The following is a 22,080-nucleotide window of genomic DNA, read 5'->3' on the forward strand; positions in this document are numbered from 1 at the left end:
CTACACTGTAAAGACTGGGCCAACTATGGTTATGTCATAACATACTGAGTTAAAAAAAAAACAAGAGGACGAAATACATCTAGCAGAAACAAAAGTTAATATTGTAAAAAGAATACAGTAATGACTGACTTAAAAAATCTGTATATCAATATATTTTCTCCGCATAAGATTTTACTACAATCTTCAAAGTTCTACAGTGATCATTTAAACTTTTCATCTATATTTACTACATTCTATTGGGGAAATTATCTTCTATAATATCACAAAATGAAGAAAGATGAAAAATTGTTCTCAGGTAGGTAATATACAGATTGAAATTCATTGAATGGAGCAGAGGAAGCATCTCAATAGTTGCCTGTCCCCCACACTAAAACCCTAGGTCTAACCTTACTAAAATAAAATAAAACAATATAGTTGAAAAGTGATTATATTGAATATGGGGAAGAATGTCTTGGATTTCTAATGCATTATATAAAAGAAAATGTAGCATATTTATGCTTGTCTAGTATAGCATATTTCTTTGGATGTACCTTCCTATTTTTCCCCAGCTCTGGATTTGACAGCTATTCATGCTCTCTCCATAAGTAGTTAGTTGTCAGATCCAAGTAGAGCCTCATATCCAAAGGTCTTGAACACATAAATACCATGACCAACATCACTGTTTTAGTCATTTTACCTGGCTGTCCTGGCAGACCTGGGTCTCCTTTGCGCCCTCCTGCACCATCAAAGCCTGGGAGTCCATTGCGTCCTGGATCTCCTGGAGGGCCAATTGGACCTACAAGGAAAGAAATAGATTTTCATACCTTCAAGCCATTTAAATTAGCTTGCCCAAAGGAGTTAAAATAAATCTGGTTGAGCCTAAATTATTTTAACATTTTTAAGAAAAAGAGAAGTGGGGTCTGTGGTAGCCCCTTCTTCTTTTCCTTGCTGGGATTATTATGAGAGACAAACTATTTGCATGTAAAAAGTGAATCAAGGGAATGTTCTCAAATAGATGGGCCATAAAAAATGACCTACCTGGTAGGCCTTGAGGGCCTGGAAGTCCTGGTAGACCTTTTAATCCAGGTTGTCCAGGAATCCCTGGAGGTCCAGGATCTCCTTTGATTACAATACTCTGTCCTGAAGGACCAGGCAACCCAGGAGGACCTAAGAAGCAAAACACATAAAAGTAAAGATGGTGAAGAGGAAATGTCTGGAGAAACAGATGCCAAATTGTCTTAAGATCAGAAGATGCATTTGCATGACATAAATAAATAAATACATAAAATCAAACAAACAAGTGAATGGACTTAACTGCTACCACATTAAACAGAAATGTATTCATGAAAAGTGTAATCATTTCTTCAAGAAAATTAAAACGAGCCCACCCCCCAGCCTTTTGACCCAGCTTCAGTAATCCCTCATCAGGATAGAAACACCAGACTCATCCAGCTAACTCCATCCTTCCATGCTGAAAACCCTTGCTCCCCTCCTCTCTAGATAAAAAAATTCTAGATTACAGCTGCCAACTCCATCTATGGCTGCCATGTACCACTGGCCCCTTGTCAATGCAGAATCAAAGATGCTAGTTACCAACTCCACCCTTTTCCATGCCCTAAATAAAGACTGTCACTCTCCAAGAATTAGCATTATACACACCCTCATTCCCTGTTTCCCATTCCCCTACCCTGTCCCTTCAGGTAGGTATCCTAGGCTTGCATTATCAATTCTACTAGCATCTACTGCTTGAGGATCAGTCCTGAGAACCTTTCCTGAACACTCCTGAAGATCTGCTGTGAGGATTTCCTAACTTTACAGAAGGCTTATTTGGGTGCTTTAGCTGAGACTACTTCTGAAACCCCACATAACATCAACACTAAAGTGCACAAAGACTAAACAGGAAGTCCTATACATCTGGTCTGTTGCATGATAACTTTGGGTTCTAGGAAACAGAGCTTCAAATATCCATTCAACAAAGGAAAGACAACAACCTATTTCAAGATCCCATCACAGATACACAAACATGAATAAGCGAAATAATAAGTCTTCATAAAATATTAATACTCCTGTCGTAATGTTCCCTGAGAAAAGTGACTCAAGATATGTAACAAGGTATTTCAAAATAGTAAAAATGAGAATTATCAAGGAACTTGAATAGGTAAGAATGAATTCTAGAATGAAGCACTCAAAAACAGAATTAAATAATCAAAACAATTCAAGATATGAAAAATAGTATTTAATAAAGAAATAGAACTTCTGACAAAAATGTCAAAATAAAAAATCTTGAAGTGAAATATTCAGAAATTCAAACCAAAAATTAGATGAAAGCCTTACCATTAGATTAGACCAAGTGGAAGAGAAAAATATTATGTCTTGAAGAACAGGTAGAAGAATTGGATCACTTAGTCAAAGAAAATGTCAAATTTAAAAAATTCCAATAATGGAAGATACAGGAACTCTGGGCCACTATAAAAGACCAAATCTAGGAAGAATAGGTATAGAGGGAGAAAAAGCTCACATAAAAGGTACAGAAAATATTTTCACCAGAATCATAGAATAAAATGTCCCTAATATAAGGAAGGAAATCAAGGTCTAAGAGGTATACAAAGCACCATAGTCTGGGCCAGGAAATAGATTCCCCATACAAAATTTAAAAAATGAACAGAATGAAGAAAGGATATTAAATCTTTCAAGGGTAAAAGAAAGTCAGACTAACAGTTGATATTTAAGTGGAAACTATGAAAGCTAGAATGAATTGGAATGATGTTAATGTTCTCAGCTCTCCAATAAAGTGACACAGTTTAACAGATTGGATCAGAAAACAGGATCTGTCTCTTTTTTGATGTTGCTGCTGAGAAACATACCTAATGACCAATGTTAGATAGCATTTTAGGGTAAAAGGATGGAAAAAGATATTCTAAGAAAATGGATCAAAAACAAGCATAGTGTAGCTACTCTAATATCTGATGAAAAAAATGTAAAGCCAAAACTAATCAGAAGATAAAGAGGGAAATTTTACACTCATTAAAGAAAAAAGTCCACTAGGACATAGCAATCCTAAACATATATACACTAAACACAGGATGCAAAATCATTTTAAAATGTTTAACATATTTAGATATCAGGGAAATGCAAATTAAAACACTTTGAGACTTCATCTTACCCAATCAGAATGTCTATAGTATTAATATATATATACACATATAACATACACAAACAAACAAAAACAAAACAAAATGACAAATGCTGGCATAGGTGTTGGAAAAAAGCAACACTTGTTTGCTGCTTGTAGGATTACATCCTTGTGCATGCAGCCAATTTGAAAATCAGTGGAGGTGATTCAGATAGCTAGAAACAGATCTACATGTGATTCAGTTGTATTACTCTTGAGTAATCCCAAAAGAGATATCTCCTCATTGATGTTTATTGCTGTTCTCGTTACCATAGCCAGGAAAAGAAAACAGACTAGAGATTTTGATCAACTGGTGAAAGGGTACTTAAAATATAGTATATTTATATTATTCAAATATTAAGAAAAAGAACATGAAATGTGCAGGTAAGTGAATGGTGCTAGAAACAATCATTCTGAGTAGGTAACCCATACCAGAAAAAAGAAATGTCATGTTTTCTCTAATCTGTGGAAGTTAGCTTTAAGCCATCAGATGAATGTTTCATTTGGAATATCCATAAAAGTCAGGAAAGTAATAAAGGACCAGAGAGAGGAAATTTCAGAGGAGGAGAGATAGAAAACATGGTTTTTATGGGTTAAACTGGACTAGAAACTGTAAGGGTTAAATTGGGATGGGGAAAGGAAGGGCAGTGTAGAGGAGGGGCAATTAGGATGGATAGTAACATTAAATACTTTTGAACACATCATATGGAAACATACTATTGCAGAAATTTACACACACACATGCACACACATACACATCCATACACACATACAAGTTAAAATGTGGTTACTCAATATCAGAGTAACAATACCACTAGTAGATACCACAGGCTAACAAATGAAAAGTCCAGTGCAGGTAATGAGTTACTTCTTTTGCAGTTACTGGACAGTGAGTTACCATAGGCCATCCCCAAATATTACAGGCTCTTGGTTACCCAAAACTTGATGGTAAGGCCCTATTGCTGAAGATACCACAGACTTGAGTTAAAGAATTCATAGGAATCTAGCTAGGCCTTATCTGAAAGCTCCATTCTGGCTGGCTAGCTTTCCTCCTGTTGAATGGGGGTAGGCACTTCTAACTTAAAGTTAATGAGGTGGCTATCAATATAATAGAACTAAATAAAGAGTTTAAGAAATTAGGAAATAATGCTGGTAAGAAAATTATGTTGATAATTTGGAAAGACAGAACAGATACTTCAAAAAGTCTTTCATGTTTCAAAGTATCAGCCTTAGAAGAAGAAAAATTCTTACCTGGGGGCCCAGTAAGACCTGGTTCCCCATCAGGGCCAGTGGAGCCTGGTACTCCAATGGGTCCTTTCATTCCTGGAAAGATGATATATAAAATAAAACGGCATAAATATGCAACAAGACAGCCTTATGTAGGAAAATAAGACAAACAAAGCAGAGCAGAGCAGAGCAGAGCAGAGCAGAGCAGAGCAGAGCAAAGCAAAGCAAAGCAAAGCAAAGCAAAAACCAGTTTTTTTCTAAAGGAACTTAATAGGGTCACCACTAGTTGGACTTAGGGTATTGTTTAGTATTACAACAACAACAACAACAACTACTATAAAAGTATAGTAGTATAGTATATAGTGTATAGTATAGTAAAGGAGAAGGAGGAGTAATAAAGAGAACATGAAGTTGGAAGAGAGACAGCTGCACTGAGCTTGAGGAAGGTAGTAGAGGTACATTCGATAACAATATATTGAATATATGGAATGTTCAAAGAATAAATAAAAATACTTAAAAATATAAAGAAAACCTTAAACCACTCTTTCAAATACCTGGGAATCCTGGAACACCAGGGAGACCAGGATCTCCTTTCATTCCATTAAGACCTGGCCGGCCAGGGTTACCCTAAATAAATAAAAGTCATTGGTGTTAGAATCATAACTAGGGCAGAGTAGAGAAAGGGGAATAAAGATTCAGTTATTGCACAGTGGCTTAGAGAGCTGTTTTTCCAGTTAAACTGGAAGGATCCAAATTCTCACTCTGCTTATTACCTGTGACTTATTTTTTTTAAAAGATATATTCTTTATTTACATTTCAAATGTTACCCCCTTTCCTGGTTTCCCCTCCAAAAACCCCCTATCCTCTCTCCCCTGCTCCCCAACCCACCCCTTCCTGCTTCCTGGCCCTGGCATTCCCCTACACTGGGGCATAGAGCCTTCCAAATACCGGTGACTTTTAAATATTTAACCTTTTACCCATAGTTTCTCTTCTGCATCATGGAGAAAAAAGTATGCCTACTTTATGGAGTGGTGGGAAGGATCAAATGACAAAGTTCTTGTTAAATGTTTAGAAAATTGATGATATAGAGTATTTAGTAAGTAATGATTATTAAAAATCACTTTCTTTGTACTCTAGATCTGGAGTGGTAGATGGAGAAATGATAAAGTCTGAAAGATTTGGCAAATATAATCTTGGAATGATAATTAGGTTGATGAGAGCCACTGATAATATAGAAAGCAACAAAAAATGAGAAAGAGAGGGGGAGGGGAGAGGGAGGGGGAGGGGAGGAAGAGAGAGAAAATAGCTTAAGAATCTAAAAGGAAGAACATATAATGTCAAGATGATTGAAGAGGCTACTGTACTACACTAACTGTAGAGCTGTGAAGCTTTTAATAGGACTGAAAAAGGCCTAATGTGAGAATGTATTTTTACGTCAAAATATAAGAAAGTGTCAAAGAAAAAGCAGTTTTAGAAGCATGTCAGAATGTCATCGGATCCAGCTTGATATGGCTATCAAATCTGGAACAATGAGAATATCAAAATAAGCAATGATAGCTTCAAATTTTATAAATGACTGGAAAAAAAACATGAGCCCATGTTCATAATAAATATGTGACTGCATAGAATAGAAGGGACATCTCTTGCCTACAGTAGGACTAAATGGTACATGTAGATATAATGCCAAGTTTACAAAGTCACCATTTTGCCATTAACCCAGTAGAAATTATCCATTCAAAACTCATTGATAGATGCTAAATTTATGGATAAATTTTGATAAAGACAGTATTTTCATTACTCTTGGAATATTCTAGCTAAGGATGTACAACCTGAATTTAATTAAAATGACAAATTAGACAAAAGAAGGCTTATTCTATTATTTTACTGGTTATTTTTTTACATATCAAATGTTATCCCCCTTCTCAGTTCCCCCTCTACAAGCCCCATCCCCTCTTCCCTCTCCCCTATTCCCCCCCCTTCCCACCCACTCCATTCTCCTACACTGGGTTATCAAGTCTCCACAGGACCAAGGGGTTTCCCTCCCAGTGATGCCAGATAAGGCCATCTTCTGCTACATTTTAAAAGTGAGGATAGGCTACACTTTTTAAGTATTAAAATCATGAAAGAAAAAAGCTAAGGAACTATTTCATATTATAGAATAAAGAGACATAGCAGTTAAATGGAATACACGATTTGGTCTGGATACCTTTGTACAGAGTGTAATGCTAAAATTTACATGACTATACCATTTGATAAAATCAGAATAGAAATAGTAGAAATTAAAATAGTTGATTTCTCTTCAATTTTGCAAAGTTGATAACTGCACTGTGGTTATAGAAGAGAGAAGCATAAACTTAGAAAAATAGTGCAACTGAAACCTGACCCTGACTCTAATTTCAAACTCTAAACTATTCCTACTCACCATAATTACTTTCCTATGGGTGTATTCATCTAAAATACAATGTACTGATGTGTATATGTAAGTTTCCTTTTCATAGGTTTGTTCTCACCAAAACTCTTTTAGTATAAAACAGCAAAGACAATTTAGTGGGAAGACTAGGAGCCTTGCCTTCTATTTTCTTTTTACTTCACCAGTGAGCTATGTGATGAGTGTTAATAAAATTCTGCTGCTCAGAATTCCCATTTTGAAAGCTGTCACCCACACTATTCTACCATCAAATATCTAGTCTCACTTCTTACCGGGAGTCCTGGTGGTCCTTGATCTCCTTTCAAACCAGGTAAGCCTGGTTGCCCAGGTGGGCCTGGATTTCCCCTCTCTCCTTTGATACCTCCATTTCCAGGGGGGCCACGAGGACCTTCTGTACCTGGTGGACCTTGGTAATGCACAACAAATGGCCACATATTAGTAAAGTATTCCAGGTTTTTAAAATACCAGTCATCTTTGTGTTACTTTGTGGTGAAGACTGAGTAAATGTAGACATTTTTGTTATTGATGCTGATTTGTAGACCCTTTAGGTTTACATTCTTTTCTGGAACAGTGTCTCCTGTATCTCAGGTTATTATTGAACTCATTGTTGCACCAAAAAATGACCTTGAACTTCTGGTCTGCCTGCCCTACCACCCAAGTGCTAGGATTACAGGGATTTACCACAACATTTAGCTTATGTGATCCCAGGGATTAGCCAAATAGTCTACCAACTCAGCAACATCTCCCCAGACCTTTGTATTTTATTTTCTAATAAACATAGTAAACTGAGATCTAAAACAACTCTGGATATGATGTTTGCTTCTGTAATCCATGTAAGTGTGTTTGACTCAAATTGAAATGAGACATAGGATACCATTAGTCTCAAATTACGGTATGCTCCTGTGGAAAGGGAGATATCAAAACAGTTTCCTGGGTCACATCCTGGAGCATTGGTTCCATATGTCCCTCAGTACTTTAAAATAGTTAAGCACACTAACTTTAAGTTCATTTTATTGATATGCTTGGCACATGGGATATCTTTTACATGCCATATATTTATTGTTTCAGTATAGTATATATAAAATTCATTTCAAAATGTTTCCATGGGTTTTTAAAATTTTGTACTACATTTTAACATATCATTCTAAATAAAGATATCAGTTCCCTTAAGCAACCAGGTGGCTTTGGCACTGGACAGTGCCTACCAAATACTAAGAACCATGAAATGTTGGTGTTTTGATAGTTATGCTTACTATTAATTATTAGTAATAAAATTAAACATAAAATGGATCTTATGATATTTTTAATGTTTAAAGAATTTTTAAGTGGTTTCACAATGTGGTAATTATCTGGTTATGACAAAGAGCAAGTTCATGATAATTCAGCAATTAATTTTGACAACTTAAATCATACAATCACCTTAGCTTGTCAAACAGACATCACAATCACAAAAAATTCCTTTTGCAATTGTAATGAAAGGTTTGGGGTTACTTTGTACTTGGAAAAACCAAAACCACAGCTGCTTAGCTCAAATACACTAGAATAAGATTTTCTAAATAAACTCGGTAATTTGTACAATTTAGGCTAGAAGTCTGGTAGCAATTTAGGCTGTTAAGCTAAAACTGAATAGTCTCTGAACCAACCCAATGACAATGATGAGGGAAGATATAAGACAGGGAAATTGAACCTTTGCATGCCACCATTCTCCATTTGGAGTTTCTATTATCAACTAAAAGAAAATACTGGGAATTTTATGTCATCTCAGACATGATATGATATTTTCACTGTCTCCAAAAATTAAATTAGGATTCTAGTAAAAGCAGAGTTTTATTTTAACGGTATCTAAGAGCATTCTTTCTCTATTATTGAAAACAGCATTGATCGCACAGCTTAGGGCAATTGTGTGTAAAAAATTTCAAAAAAAAAATAAAATCCATATGCATAGATTAGAAATTATCCAGATGTTTGCTTAATTAAATATCTTAATGCAGTTTATAATGTAAAGGTGTTTGTATGGCTATTTCAGTTTTACCAGGTATATATATATATATATATATATATATATATATATATATATATATATATTACAAACAATCAGACCACAAAAATCTGATATTATATCAAATATCAATAAGTCAAAAATGTCAAAACCCAATAGGGTAGTATTTGAGGATAACATCACTTTTCAATAACTTATGAATTACAATAATAAAGTGCATCTCTCTTATCACATATATAAAGCATTTAATAAAGGAGAAAACTGACCAGCGAAGAGTCTAACCTTGAAAACCTGGGAAGATCAGAGTTCACCAAAGCCCAAAGATCGATGTCAGCAGGATCAGACATCACACAGTACAAAATCAGATGATGAGTTAGAAGTGGTTCACATTATAGAGCAAGTTGAACAGTAATTCTCTTTGTAAGCATTTCTTATACCTACAGCACAATCAATAGGCAAACAGACCCATCCAGAAATATAGAGAACTAAATATTTTTAAAATAGTGCTTATTCTAGATAATAAGCTGTTGGCCATTAATGGGAGGGAAGATCTATTTAAGAGACTATGTTAACATGACTACTGGACATTTCTAAATATTAGCGTTTCAAAACATTAAAGTTGGCAAGATAGTACCATTTCACCAAAAGCCTTCATTTTCTTTAACAAAGTAACTGTGAACAAGTATTTAAACCTGTGCCATCCTTTGATACAAACATGAAGTAAAAATGTATTTTGATGTTCAGAGTGAACCAATATGATAGGAACAGGTAACTTTCTAAACCTCACAGGCAAAAATATAATTAGAAAGCTGACCTGAGACTCAAAGAAAAATTACACTATGGAGCAACCATTACGACTTTTGCTTTTGTTTGCCCTATTCAAATACCTTTTATAAAGTCATATTTTAATTTTTCATAATAAATCAGGAGGCCATCTTCTATTAGTATTTGTTTTAAGTACTTAAGTATAAACAACCATTGAATTTAAAAATAAATATTCCAATTTTCCAATGATATGAAGACTATTAGTAAAGGGGTACTTTAAAAATATTGTGGCATGCAGTAACCTACCCCAAGCCATTTTAAGTATTACAACAACTTTTTTAAAAAAAAGTATTATTCAATGCATGTATTATCAGACTATTAACCATTTAAAGAAGGAACATTATGTAACAATATTAAAATCTACAAGTAGAACATTCTTTGGTTAGTATCAATTAACTCTAAACACAATTTCTCTTTTCTTAGAGTTCTTGCTATGATTTATAAACATTGAATTTTAAAGAGAATAAATGGTGCAAGACCATTGAGTACCAGGAGTTAAAAGACCTTGGAACTTCCTCTTGACCCTGCTTCTTTGTAACTATATGACTGGGTAATTCAATCTCTCTGAATGTAATAGTGTTATCTATACTGTCCTTCCTTGCATGTTTACATAAGGATCAAAGTCAAGTTTCGAATATAGAACTACTGTCTGCTATGTGTAAGATGCTAAAAGAACAATGATGATTAAAACCAAAAATTTAGGAGCATTTGAGAATTGGAAACTTAGAATAATATATTTCAGTTTATGTAAATAGTCTCCAAACCACATACAACAAATTAGCCAACGACTTATAGTCTGGACACTCAATTAACTAGATTAGAATTGCTTTTAGCATAGTTCAAAGTGAAGATACATTATATGAATATTAGCTTTAGAGTGACTCAATAATAATATTCAGAAAGATATTTTATTGATATGAGGCATTTTAATGATTCATCGGCACAGGAAACTTTGGACCATATCATAGCAAAATTTCTAAGAGTTTAATTTCTAAAGGGCTACATATTAATGAACTATATGCCAAGTCAATTTTTATGTGTGAGGCCTCAATTTACTATTTTTCAAATCATGTACTTAAATTTAACTGAAAAAGAAATTGAAGGTAGGTAGGTTATAGAATCAACTGTTATATTTTAATTCTAATTTCCACTCAAAGTTGCTTTCTTCACCTATTGTAACCATCACAGAGGCTACCTTTCAAGAATTACAATTTTATCATGTTTAACAAAGGGGAAGTTGTTAAATTGGTTTTAAAATATTGGGGAAAGCCGGGCGTGGTGGCACACGCCTTTAATCCCAACACTCGGGAGGCAGAGGCAGGCAGATTTCTGAGTTTGAGGCCCGTCTGGTCTACAAAGTGAGTTCCAGGACAGCCAGGGCTATACAGAGAAATCCTGCCTCAAAAAAAAAAAAAAAAAAAGTATTGGGGAAACTTTTCTCTTTCTTCTTCAAATATATTCTAGCATAGCAGGAAAAAAATCCTAGCTAGCATTCCAGTCTAGCAGTGATCAAGGCAGCAGAATTCTAGGCAAGTTAGACAGAATAACATTGAAAAATTGCTTCAAAGTTACCCCAATCTTGTCTTTATCCTGTTGATAGTTAAATCATTTTCACTGTCTTAATATACTCGAGGGCATCCGCTTAGGAAGAATGTAAGATGATGTTATTAGGGATTGATGAAGATGTGAGATAACAGAAGAAGGAGAAGAAGGAGAAGGGGTAGGAGAAGGAGGAGGAGAAGAAAGGAAGAGGAAAAAGAAGACTAGGAGGAGGAGGAGATGGAGGAGGAGGAAGAGGAGGAGATAACTAGATCTAAGATCTAGCTAACTATAAGATTCCTAACATGATAAAAGCAGTTTTGCTCCATGAATTTATTAAGAAACCAGATCATAAACATCAACAGTTTGTGCAAGAATTATAGGGTGCTACTAGTAGAAGAGTACTGGGAAGTCCCTAGTCAGTCCCTAACAGCATGCATGACTCTAAGCCACATTCTCAATAATTTTGGGTCTCAGTTTTCCTGTGTGAAAAATAATCCTCTCTTTGACTAAACCTTAAACCAGAATCCTTGAGACTTCTTGCTACGTCTCACTTTTTTTTTTTTTTTCCGCATTCGAAGCCCAGTTACAGGAAAAATCCAACCAAATCAGTTTAGTACCTTTCAAACTTTAAATCTCCAGTATTTAACATCTGACCAAGTTCCTCATCCCTCACTCTGGTGTCTAAATCCTTGGCCTGCCTTTAGTGAGAATCATATGAAGTAAGTTTAAGACTCCTCTTGCTTTCTAGTACTTCTTAGTAAGTTTCAGTCAATAACTCTCTCCTTATGTCCCTGGAAGTCTTTGTTTCTGTTTTATTTGGAGCTCAGTTTAGTTCCTTTTCTTTGTTATAATGGGATCTTCTCTATTATAGTTGTCATGATAAAATTTGTCTTCAGAGCTTGCATCTTTAAAATTTTTCCTAATCAATAGATTCTTACACATAAAACATTTTGCACATGTGTGTATGTATGTATGAATATATGTGTGCATTATTTGGTATGGTAGAAATAAATCAAGGAATCAATTGACATAGAGAATCATATCTCCCCTCCCCCCTCTACAAACTGTGGTGAATATAGGCTCTGCCAGAGCCTGAAAAATACAGAAGATGCTTGCAGTAGACCATTGGACTGAGCACAGGGTCCCCAATGGAGGACTTAAAGGACTGAAGGAGCTGAAGGGGTTTGTAGCCCCATAGGAGGAACAACAATATCAACCAACCAGACCCCCCAGAGCTCCCAGGAACTAAACCACCAACCAAAGATTATACATGGAGGGACACATGGCTCCAACTGCATATGTAGCAGAGGATGGCCTTGTCAGAAATCAATAGGAAGAGAGGCCCTTGGCCCTGTGAAAGCTCTATGCCCCAGTATAGGGAGGCAGAAGTGGGAGGGTGCAGAGGGAGAAGCAGAGGGAGGGGGATGGGATAGGGGACTTCAGGGGTGGGGGAACCGGAAAAGGGTATAACATTTGAAACATATATATATATATATATATATATATATATATATATATATATATATATATTCCAGTTTAAAAAAAAAAGAAACAAAGCCTCCCCATTTTCAAAAGCCATATCTCAGGATTATATTTTGACCCATTTTACTTCCTTTCTACAAAAGAGAAAAGGACTATTTATCTTGAAAATAATAAATATATTGAGATTTCCATGGTTAACTTTTTATATCAGATTGGGTACACATTAAAAAAAAGAAAACTAGAAGCAACAGATCTTTTTTTTTCAACCCTGTGATGTAACTCTTGGTAATTTTTCTTTGGCATAATTTCTTGCTACATGTGATGACCATATATGTGACTGTGAGCCTTTAATCTGTGCTGGTTACATTAAGTTATATTTTTCCTTTATGCTTATTAGTTCTTCACAGCAAAGCAATTTAAAAATTATGTGACAAAGGACCTGGATAGATGTCTCAGTGGTTAAGAGTACACATTGCTCTTGCAAAGGGCCCAAGTTCAGTTCTCAGTACCCATTTTAGACAGCTCACAACTGTTTGTGACTTCAGCTCCAGGTGAGTCTTATTTTTTTTATTAGATATTTTCTTTATTTACATTTCATATCTTATCCCTTTCCTGGTTTGCCCTCCTAAAACCACCTATTCCCCCCCCCCCCCGACCTGTGCAAAAACCCACCACTTCCACTTCCTGGCCCTGTCATCCCCCTACACTGAGGTAAAGGGCCTTCACAGACCCAAGGGCCTCTCCTTCCATTGATGACCGACTAGGTTATCCTCTGCCTCGTATACAGCTGGAGCCATGAGTCCCATCATGTGTATTCTTTGGTTGGTGGTTTAGTCCAAGGGAGCTCTGGGGGTACTGGTTAGTTCATATTGTTGTTCCTCCTATGGGGCTGCAAATGCTTTCAGCTCCTTGGGTGCTTTCTCTAGCTCCTTCATTGGGAACCTTGTACTCAGTCTAATGGATGACTGTGAGCATCCACTTCTGTATTTGCCAGGAACTGGCAGAGCCTCTCAGAAGACAGCTATATCAGGCTCCTGTTGGCAAACACTTGTTGGTATCCTCAATAGTGTCTGGGTTTGGTGGTTGTTTGTGGGATGGATCCCCAGGTAGAGCTCTCTGGATGGTCATTTCTTCAGTCTCTGCTCCGAACTTTGTCTCTGTAACTCCTTCCATGGGTATTTTGTTCCCCCTACTAAGAAGGGTCAAAATATCCACACTTTGGTCTTCCTTCTTGAGTTTCATGTGTTTTGCAAATTGTATCTTGGGTATTTTAAGTTTCTGGGCTAATATCCACTTATCAGTGAGTGTATATCATGTGTGTTCTTTTGTGATTGGGTTACCTCACTCAGAATGATATTCTCCAGATCCATCCCTTACCTCAAGCTGTACTGCGGAACAAATGTGATAAAAAACTGCATGGTATTGGTATAGTCACGGGAAGGTAGATCAATGGAATAGAATCGAAGACGCAGAAATGAACCCACACACATATGGTCACTTGATCTTTGACAAAGGAACTAAAGCCATCTAGTGGAAAACAGACAGCATTTTCAACAAATGGTCCTGGTTCAATGGCGGTCAGCATGTAGAAAGAATTAAGTTGATCCATTCTTATCTCCTTGTACTAAGGTCAAATCTAAGTGGATCAAGGATCTCCACATAAAACCAGATACACTGAAACTTATAGAGGAGAAAGTGGGGAAGAGCCTTGAAAATATGGGCACAGGGGAAAGATTACTGAACAGAACAGCAATGGTTTGTGCTGAAAGATCACGAATCGACAAATGGGACCTCATACAACTGCAAAGGACAAAGGGCACTGTAAGGCAAAGGACTCTGTCAATAAGACAAAAAGGCAACCAACAGATTGGGAAAAGATATTTACCAATCCTAAATCTGATAGGGCTATTATCCAATATATACAAAGAACTCCAAGTGAGTCTTATGCCTCTGATATTAGTGGGCACCTGCAGCCCATATATACACACACAAATATGCTCAGAAGTTAAAAAATGTGTAAACCTTTGAAAATATGTGACAAGCCAAAATATGAAGCTGTTTGAAAACCTTATAGAGGTATGTTTGTGTTTGTCTGTGTGAGTGTCTGTGTGTGTGTGTGTGTAGCAAATCAAGGATTTCATTACCTACATTATTGCTATTATTATTATTATTATTATTTTTAAAGATGCTTTTCTGAATGAGTTTAATTTTATTGCATTAAAAGTTTATAATGCAATAAAATACTTTCTAACAAAGGAAAAGCATTCTTTGACAAAATTGAGTTCTATAAAATCTCAATTAAAAATGACACAAGTATGAATTTTGAAGTATTTAATTTAGTCCATCTCCATAATTGGATAATTTAGAATCATTCCAAGGGAAATACTTGGCGCTACAATATTCTGACAACTTAGGCCCAGGCCACCATTTCAAAACTGAATTGGCATATGCTCTTAAAATATATTTAGAACCTTGAAGGCATTACACACATACATATATAAATTGGCACATATGTGTATATACACGTATATAAGTAATAAATACATTGGTAAAATTTCAAATTCCATGCAATTACTACTTTGGAGTTAAGGAGCTAACCTGGAGGACCTGGGTAGGGATGGAAGTTCACCAAAGCCCAATGTCATCGTTAACAAAAAGGAAAATATCAAAACTGTTAGAAACATCAAGAAACTATAGCATTATACTAAATACTCTCAAGTTAAAGTTGAATTTAATAATAGAACTCTCTGAAAGTCCATATTCATGCATCTTATATAAACCAAACTATCTCTATTAAGCATTAATGTTAAAATGAAAACTGTACACGCAATAAAGTTTGAAAAATCATATTACGATGTTCATTGTTATGAGCTCAAATTGGGAACATTCAATTCTAAGAGAAATTGATTTAACACTTTATTTTAGATCTGTAGTTTATAAACAAATCAAGAAATCAAACATTCATTAGATGTGCATTCTTCTTTGGAGAAGGTTGATAAGTCTTTAGAAACCGTGATTGCAAAATCACGTTTGTGGCTACTGCTTTTCTATTATTATTATTACAGAAATGTTCAACTGAGAGCTCCACTCGTCGTTACAAATAAGTGCAGCGCTAATTAGAATATAAGAGGATAATAGTTTGGTTTATTTGAATTATGACAGGCAAACAAAGCAAGACACTGGCTTCAGTTCTTTATATTGCATGCGAGATAGTTAATGTGGCTGAGACTATTTCCTCTGTTTTTCTTCAGTGGTAAACAAAAGAAAGAGAAACACTCTCCAGAAACAATCACGTCAGATCACATTACATCTGACTTTGACAATGATGTCCCGAAGTCAGTACATTATACTGCTTAATTCATGTTTTAGGGCACATATTAGTAAAATCAAGTTCAATTCTTGCAATATAAAGATAACTTTTAGTTTTATGATACACTTTAGAAATGAATTAAGAACATTTGAGCAATGAAAAGACAATTGTTTTGTTTCTTTCTATCTCAAATTTCTCTTCTTTAAAAAATAATTAAGGCAAAATTTTCAGTTACCCCCAAAATGAATATTAAGTACCTCGACTGTTATCAACAGTGATTGAGCTATTGAGCTCAGCAACATTAACCTGGGGTTAGAATGAGCATTTCCCAATGAATAGAATGGAATGACACAGCAGAGACACAAAAACTAGAACATGAACCTTGGATGCAAAATTGATCTACTGAAGAGTGAGCACAGGAAAGAGGAGGGACAAACATGAGGTATGAAGAGATTATGAGTCAATTTGACCATGCTGTGCTGCTGAAGATAAATGTGATTGCCTAGTTCCTAAAGATTAAGTTTTTATTGTGCCTGGTGACATTTGCTGATCATGTGACGAAACCATAGCAACAGCTTCTGATATGGAACACAAGCATGTACTTGGTGATCACTAGAATGATTTCTGTGATGACATGCTAAGAAGCAGACATTAAAAAAGGTGCAGGTTGCATTTTGATGCCAGGTTATCTTTAGTAACAATACTAACAAAACCTTACCATTTTCTCTTTTTTCCATTCCAGATGAACTTTAGGTAAATAATACATGCATTATTGAAATGAATGTATATATTACAACAAGCTAGGTATGAAGCAAGCTATTTTCTTAAAAGAAGTTCTCACATGACAAATTCTAAAATCTTGAAGACCAAATAACCTGCCAGCAAAATCAACTAACTGAACTGGTAAACAGAGCATTTTTCATACCACACACGATCATACCTGGTCTCCCAGGAGGGCCTTGAGGCCCAGGGTTTCCTTTGGGACCTTCCAAAGCTTGACCAGGAGAACCAGGAGGACCTGGAGGACCTGGCATACCAGGGAATCCCTGAAAGCCTGGCTCACCCTTTGAACCTGGAAGGCCAGGATTTCCTGGAAGTCCAGGTGATCCTCCATCACCCTTTTGTCCTGTAGAAGTAAAAGTGGAATTAGGGATACATTCAGTAATACTGAATGCTGAATTATAAGCTCACCTATAAGCCTAAAGCTATGTGATAAGCTAATGAAATTCACTAGGGTAAATCCACTTCAAACACATGCAAAATCTTCTCTCTTTATTAAACACATGTCTCTGTCATCAGAAGCAATTATTAGCAATGAAAAACTAATGCCGGCATCCTTCATATTAGAACACAGGGCAATGATAACATGACCAGAAGTTATGAGGAAAAAAGATAGACCAAATATAAAATGTATAAAAATATCTTCAAGAATTGGTTCAAGATGGATGAAGACAACTATCACAGCTTTGGGTCTAATTTTAAGACTAATGAAATTCAATGGCTGCTATTATATTCAGACCATGATATTAAAAGTTCATAATCATAATCTAGACAAACTGCTCTTGACATTTTATTATAAAACGCTTAATACTTACAAACCATAAGACAGTGGTATATTAAACTTTCCTGAAAAGCATACTGGAAATTTTAGGAGATAGATTTTTTAGTTTGAGAAAATGTCTATAGAACTGCTAATGATCATTTCAAGGTATCAACATGCATATCTGTAGTTATTCAGATTTGTGTTACTAGTTTAGGACTTAGCCAGGCCTGGTGGCATATGCCTTTAATCCCAGCACTCGAGAGCCAGAGGCAGGCGGATTTCTGAGATAGAGACCAGCCTGGTCTACAAAGTGAGTTCCAGGACAGCCAGGCCTATACAGAGAAACCCTGTCTCAAAAAAAAAAAAAAAAAAGAAAGAAAGAAAGAAAGAAAGAAAGAAAGAAAGAAAGAAAGAAAGAAAGAAAGGAAGGAAGAAAGAAAGAAAGAAAGAAAAGAAAAGAGTTTAGGACTTATTTTAAGATCACATACTAAAGAGGGAAGATAGATATGTATTCACACATAATGCCCTCTTCTCACCTGAGAACTTTGGATAGCCCAGGCCCAGGTTGGCATAGAATTCATAATCTACTTGCTTCAGCCTCAGGTGTATGTCATTATGTGTAGCTCTTAGATGAGTTTTCCAGAAACATTCTTATTCTTGGTATGTATTTCTACAGAAGTGCCCCATAGGTTACTATGATACTACTCTGGCAGAAGAGAAGAGTGGTTTTCTGGACAAATGAAAGCTTCTAAATTTCCTGCAATTTTCGCCTCTTTTCTGTGTCATGTCCTTAGTATTTACGATTTGAATGAAAGGCTATTTATTGCAGTCTCTGTAAGGATGACTTTCTTACTAACATAGGCCATTTGCTAGGAATAAGAAGAACCCTAAAAATAGGTTGAGCTGTTTTCTAAAATTTCAGATGTATTTTATAATAGTAAATGGTAGAGGTGGAAAAATAAATGGACTGAAGAATATTTTTATTTTAGGTAAATATAACTTGTTTTGTTAAGGTTTACCAGAAAGTCCTGGGAGTCCAGGAGGTCCTGGGATTCCAAAGCCTGGTTGACCTGTTAAGATAAAAACAAAAACAAAAACAAAAATCAAAAAAACTTGGATAGATAATAGCTGAATGTTGAGGTTAGTTCTAATAAGTGTTATATATTTTATCAAACATGCTAAGATTGACTTTTTTAGTTTCCTCTCTCCTTAACCCTGTGCTTACTTCATCCATTTTCTTCTGTCCTCCCCAACTCTTCTTTTCTTGGACAGACCTAGGGCTTACACATTCTAGAAACATGCATTACCACTAAGTTAACACTCTTCCCCAGAAGACTGACTTCTAACATAGAATAGTTTCAACATAAGAAAACTATAGGGACCAGAGTTTCAGCTCAGCTGCTCTTGCAGAGGAAGTAAGTTTAGCTCCCTAATCCCACATGATGCTTCAAAGACATCTATAACTCCATTTTCAGGGGATCTGACACCTTCTTCTGACTTCTGGGAAGCTCAAGGTGCATATACATTCATGCAGGCAAAAAACTCATACACATAGAAAACAAACTATTTGAAGACTGGTATAGGATCATTCTTTTTTTTTTTTTTTTTGAATTAATTTTTTATTAGGTATTTTCCTCATTTACATTTCCAATGCTATCCAAAAAAGTCCCCAATACACTCCCCCCCAATCTCCTACCCACCCACTCCCACATTTTGGCCCTGGCATTCCCCTGTACTGGGGCATATAAAGTTTGCAAGTCCAATGGGCCTCTCTTTCCAGTGATGGCCGACTAGGCCATCTTTTGATACATATGCAGCTAGAGTCAAGAGCTATGGGGTACTGGTTAGTTCATAATGTTGTTCCACCTATAGGGTTGCAGATCCCTTTAGCTCCTTGGGTACTTTCTCTAGCTCCTTCATTGGGGGCCCTGTGATCCATTCAATAGCTGACTGTGAGCATCCACTTCTGTATTTGCTAGGCCCCGGCATTGTCTCACAAGAGACAGCTATATCTGGGTCCTTTCAGCAAAATCTTGCTAGTGTATGCAATGGTGTCAGCGTTTAGAAGCTGATTGTGGGATGGATCCCTGGATATGGCAGTCTTTAGATGGTCCATCCTTTCGTCACAGCTCCAAACTTTATCTCTGTAACTCTTTCCATGGGTGTTTTGTTCCCAATTCTAAGAAGGGCACAGTGTCCACACTTTGGTCATCGTTCTTCTTGAGTTTTATGCGTTTAACAAATTGTATCTTATATCTTGGGTATCCTAAGTTTTTGGGCTAATGTCCACTTATCGGTGAGTACATATTGTGTGAGTTCCTTTGTGATTGTGTTACCTCACTCAGGATGATGCCCTCCAGGTCCATCCATTTGCCTAGGAATTTCATAAACTCATTCCTTTTAATAGCTGAGTAGTACTCCATTGTGTAAATGTACCACATTTTCTATATCCATTCCTCTGTTGAGGGGCATCTGGGTTCTTTCCAGCTTCTGGCTATTATAAATAAGGCTGCTATGAACATAGTGGAGCATGTGTCCTTCTTACCGGTTGGAACATCTTCTGGATATGTGCCCAGGAGAGGTATTGCTGGATCCTCTGGTAGTATTATGTCCAATTTTCTGAGGAACCTCCAAACTGATTTCCAGAGTGGTTGTACAAGCTTGCAATCCCACCAACAATGGAGGAGTTTTCCTCTTTCTCCACATCCTCGCCAGCATCTGCTGTCACCTGAATTTTTGATCTTAGCCATTCTGACTGGTGTGAGGTGGAATCTCAGGGCTGTTTTGATTTGCATTTCCCTGATGATTAAGGATGTTGAACATTTTTTCAGGTGCTTCTCAGCCATTGGGTATTCCTCAGATGAGAATTCTTTGTTCAGTTCTGAGCCCCATTTTTTCATGGGGTTATTTGATTTTCTGGAGTCCACCTTCTTGAGTTCTTTATATATATTGGATAGTAGTCCCCTATCTGATTTAGGATAGGTAAAGATGCTTTCCCAATCTGTTGGTGGTCTTTTTGTCTTATTGACGGTGTCTTTTGCCTTGCAGAAGCTTTGCAACTTTATGAGGTCCCATTTATCGATTCTCAATCTTACAGCACAAGCCTTTGCTGTTCTATTCAGGAATTTTTCCCCTGTACCCATATCTTCGAGGCTTTTCCCTACTTTCTCCTCTATAAGTTTCAGTGTCTCTGGTATTATTTGGAGTTCCTTAATACACTTAGATTTGACCTTAGTACAAGGAGATAGGAATGGATCAATTCGCATTCTTCTACATGATAACCACCAGTTGTGCCAGCACCATTTGTTGAAAATGCTGTCTTTTTTCCACTGGATGGTTTTAGCTCCCTTGTGGAAGATCAAGTGAACATAGGTATGTGGGTTCATCTCAGGGTCTTCAATTCTGTTCCATTGGTCTACTTCTCTGTCGTTATACCAGTACCATGCAGTTTTTATCACAATTGCTCTGTAGTACAGCTTTAGGTCAGGCATCGTGATTCCACCAGAGGATCTTTTATCCTTGAGAAGAGTTTTTGCTATCCTAGGTTTTTTGTTGTTCCAGATGAATTTGCAGATTGCACTTTCTAATTCGTTGAAGAATTGAGTTGGAATTTTGATGGGGATTGCATTGAATCTGTAGATTGTTTTGGTAAGATAGCCATTTTTACAATGTTGATCCTGCCAACCCATGAGCATGGGAGGTCTTTCCATCTTCTGAGATCTACTTTAATTTCTTTCTTCAGAGACTTGAAGTTCTTCTCATACAGATCTTTCACTTCCTTATTTAGAGTCACGCCAAGGTATTTTATATAGTTTGTGACTATTGAGAAGGGTGTTGTTTCCCTAATTTCCTTCTCAGCCTGTTTATCCTTTGTGTACAGAAAGGCCATTGACTTGCTTGAGTTAATTTTATATCCAGCTACTTCATTGAAGCTGTTTATCAGGCTTGGGAGTTCTCTGGTGGAATTTTTAGGGTCACTTATATATACTATCATATCATCTGCAAAGAGTGATATTTTGACTTCTTCCTTTCCAATTTGTATCCCCTTGATCTCCTCTTGTTGTCGAATTGCTCTGGCTAGGACTTCAAGTACAATGTTGAATAGGTAGGGAGAGAGTGGACAGCCTTGTCTAGTCCCTGATTTTAGTGGGATTGCTTCCAGCTTCTCACCATTTACTTTGATGTTGGCTACTGGTTTGTGGTAGATAGCTTTTATCATGTTTAGGTATGGGCCTTGAATTCCTGATCTTTCCAAGACTTTTATCATGAATGGGTGTTGGATTTTGTCAAAGGCTTTCTCAGCATCTAATGAGATGATCATGTGGTTTTTGTCTTTGAGTTTGTTTATATACTGGATTACATTGATGGATTTCCGTATATTGAACCATCCTTGCATCCCTGGGATGATACCTACTTGGTTAGGATGGATGATTGTTTTGATGTGTTCTTGGATTCGGTTAGCAAGAATTTTATTGAGGATTTTTGCATCGATATTCATAAGGGAAATTGGTCTGAAGTTCTCTATCTTTGTTGGGTCTTTTTGTGGTTTAGGTATCAGAGTAATTGGGGCTTC

The 22,080-nt window shown here is 36.4% G+C and overlaps 1 protein-coding gene across 2 annotated transcripts in view; it reads right to left on the reverse strand.

Moving 5' to 3' along the window:
• The window catches only part of Col4a5 (collagen type IV alpha 5 chain), a 223,851-nt gene that overhangs the window by 14,872 nt on the left and 186,899 nt on the right, over window positions 1-22,080 (reverse strand). For both annotated transcript variants that reach the window (XM_021152696.3, XM_085837997.1), the window contains 7 exons: window positions 18,527-18,577; window positions 16,905-17,090; window positions 7,079-7,212; window positions 4,933-5,005; window positions 4,403-4,474; window positions 1,018-1,146; window positions 677-775 (listed from right to left, as the gene is read on the reverse strand). In XM_021152696.3, the coding sequence (XP_021008355.1) occupies window positions 677-775; window positions 1,018-1,146; window positions 4,403-4,474; window positions 4,933-5,005; window positions 7,079-7,212; window positions 16,905-17,090; window positions 18,527-18,577 (744 nt within the window). The remainder of the gene's footprint in view (window positions 1-676; window positions 776-1,017; window positions 1,147-4,402; window positions 4,475-4,932; window positions 5,006-7,078; window positions 7,213-16,904; window positions 17,091-18,526; window positions 18,578-22,080) is intronic.

This window comes from Mus caroli, unplaced genomic scaffold (genome assembly GCF_978045245.1).
Source record: "Mus caroli unplaced genomic scaffold, Mus_caroli_1 scaffold_5, whole genome shotgun sequence".
NCBI classification, from domain to species: Eukaryota; Metazoa; Chordata; class Mammalia; order Rodentia; family Muridae; genus Mus; species Mus caroli.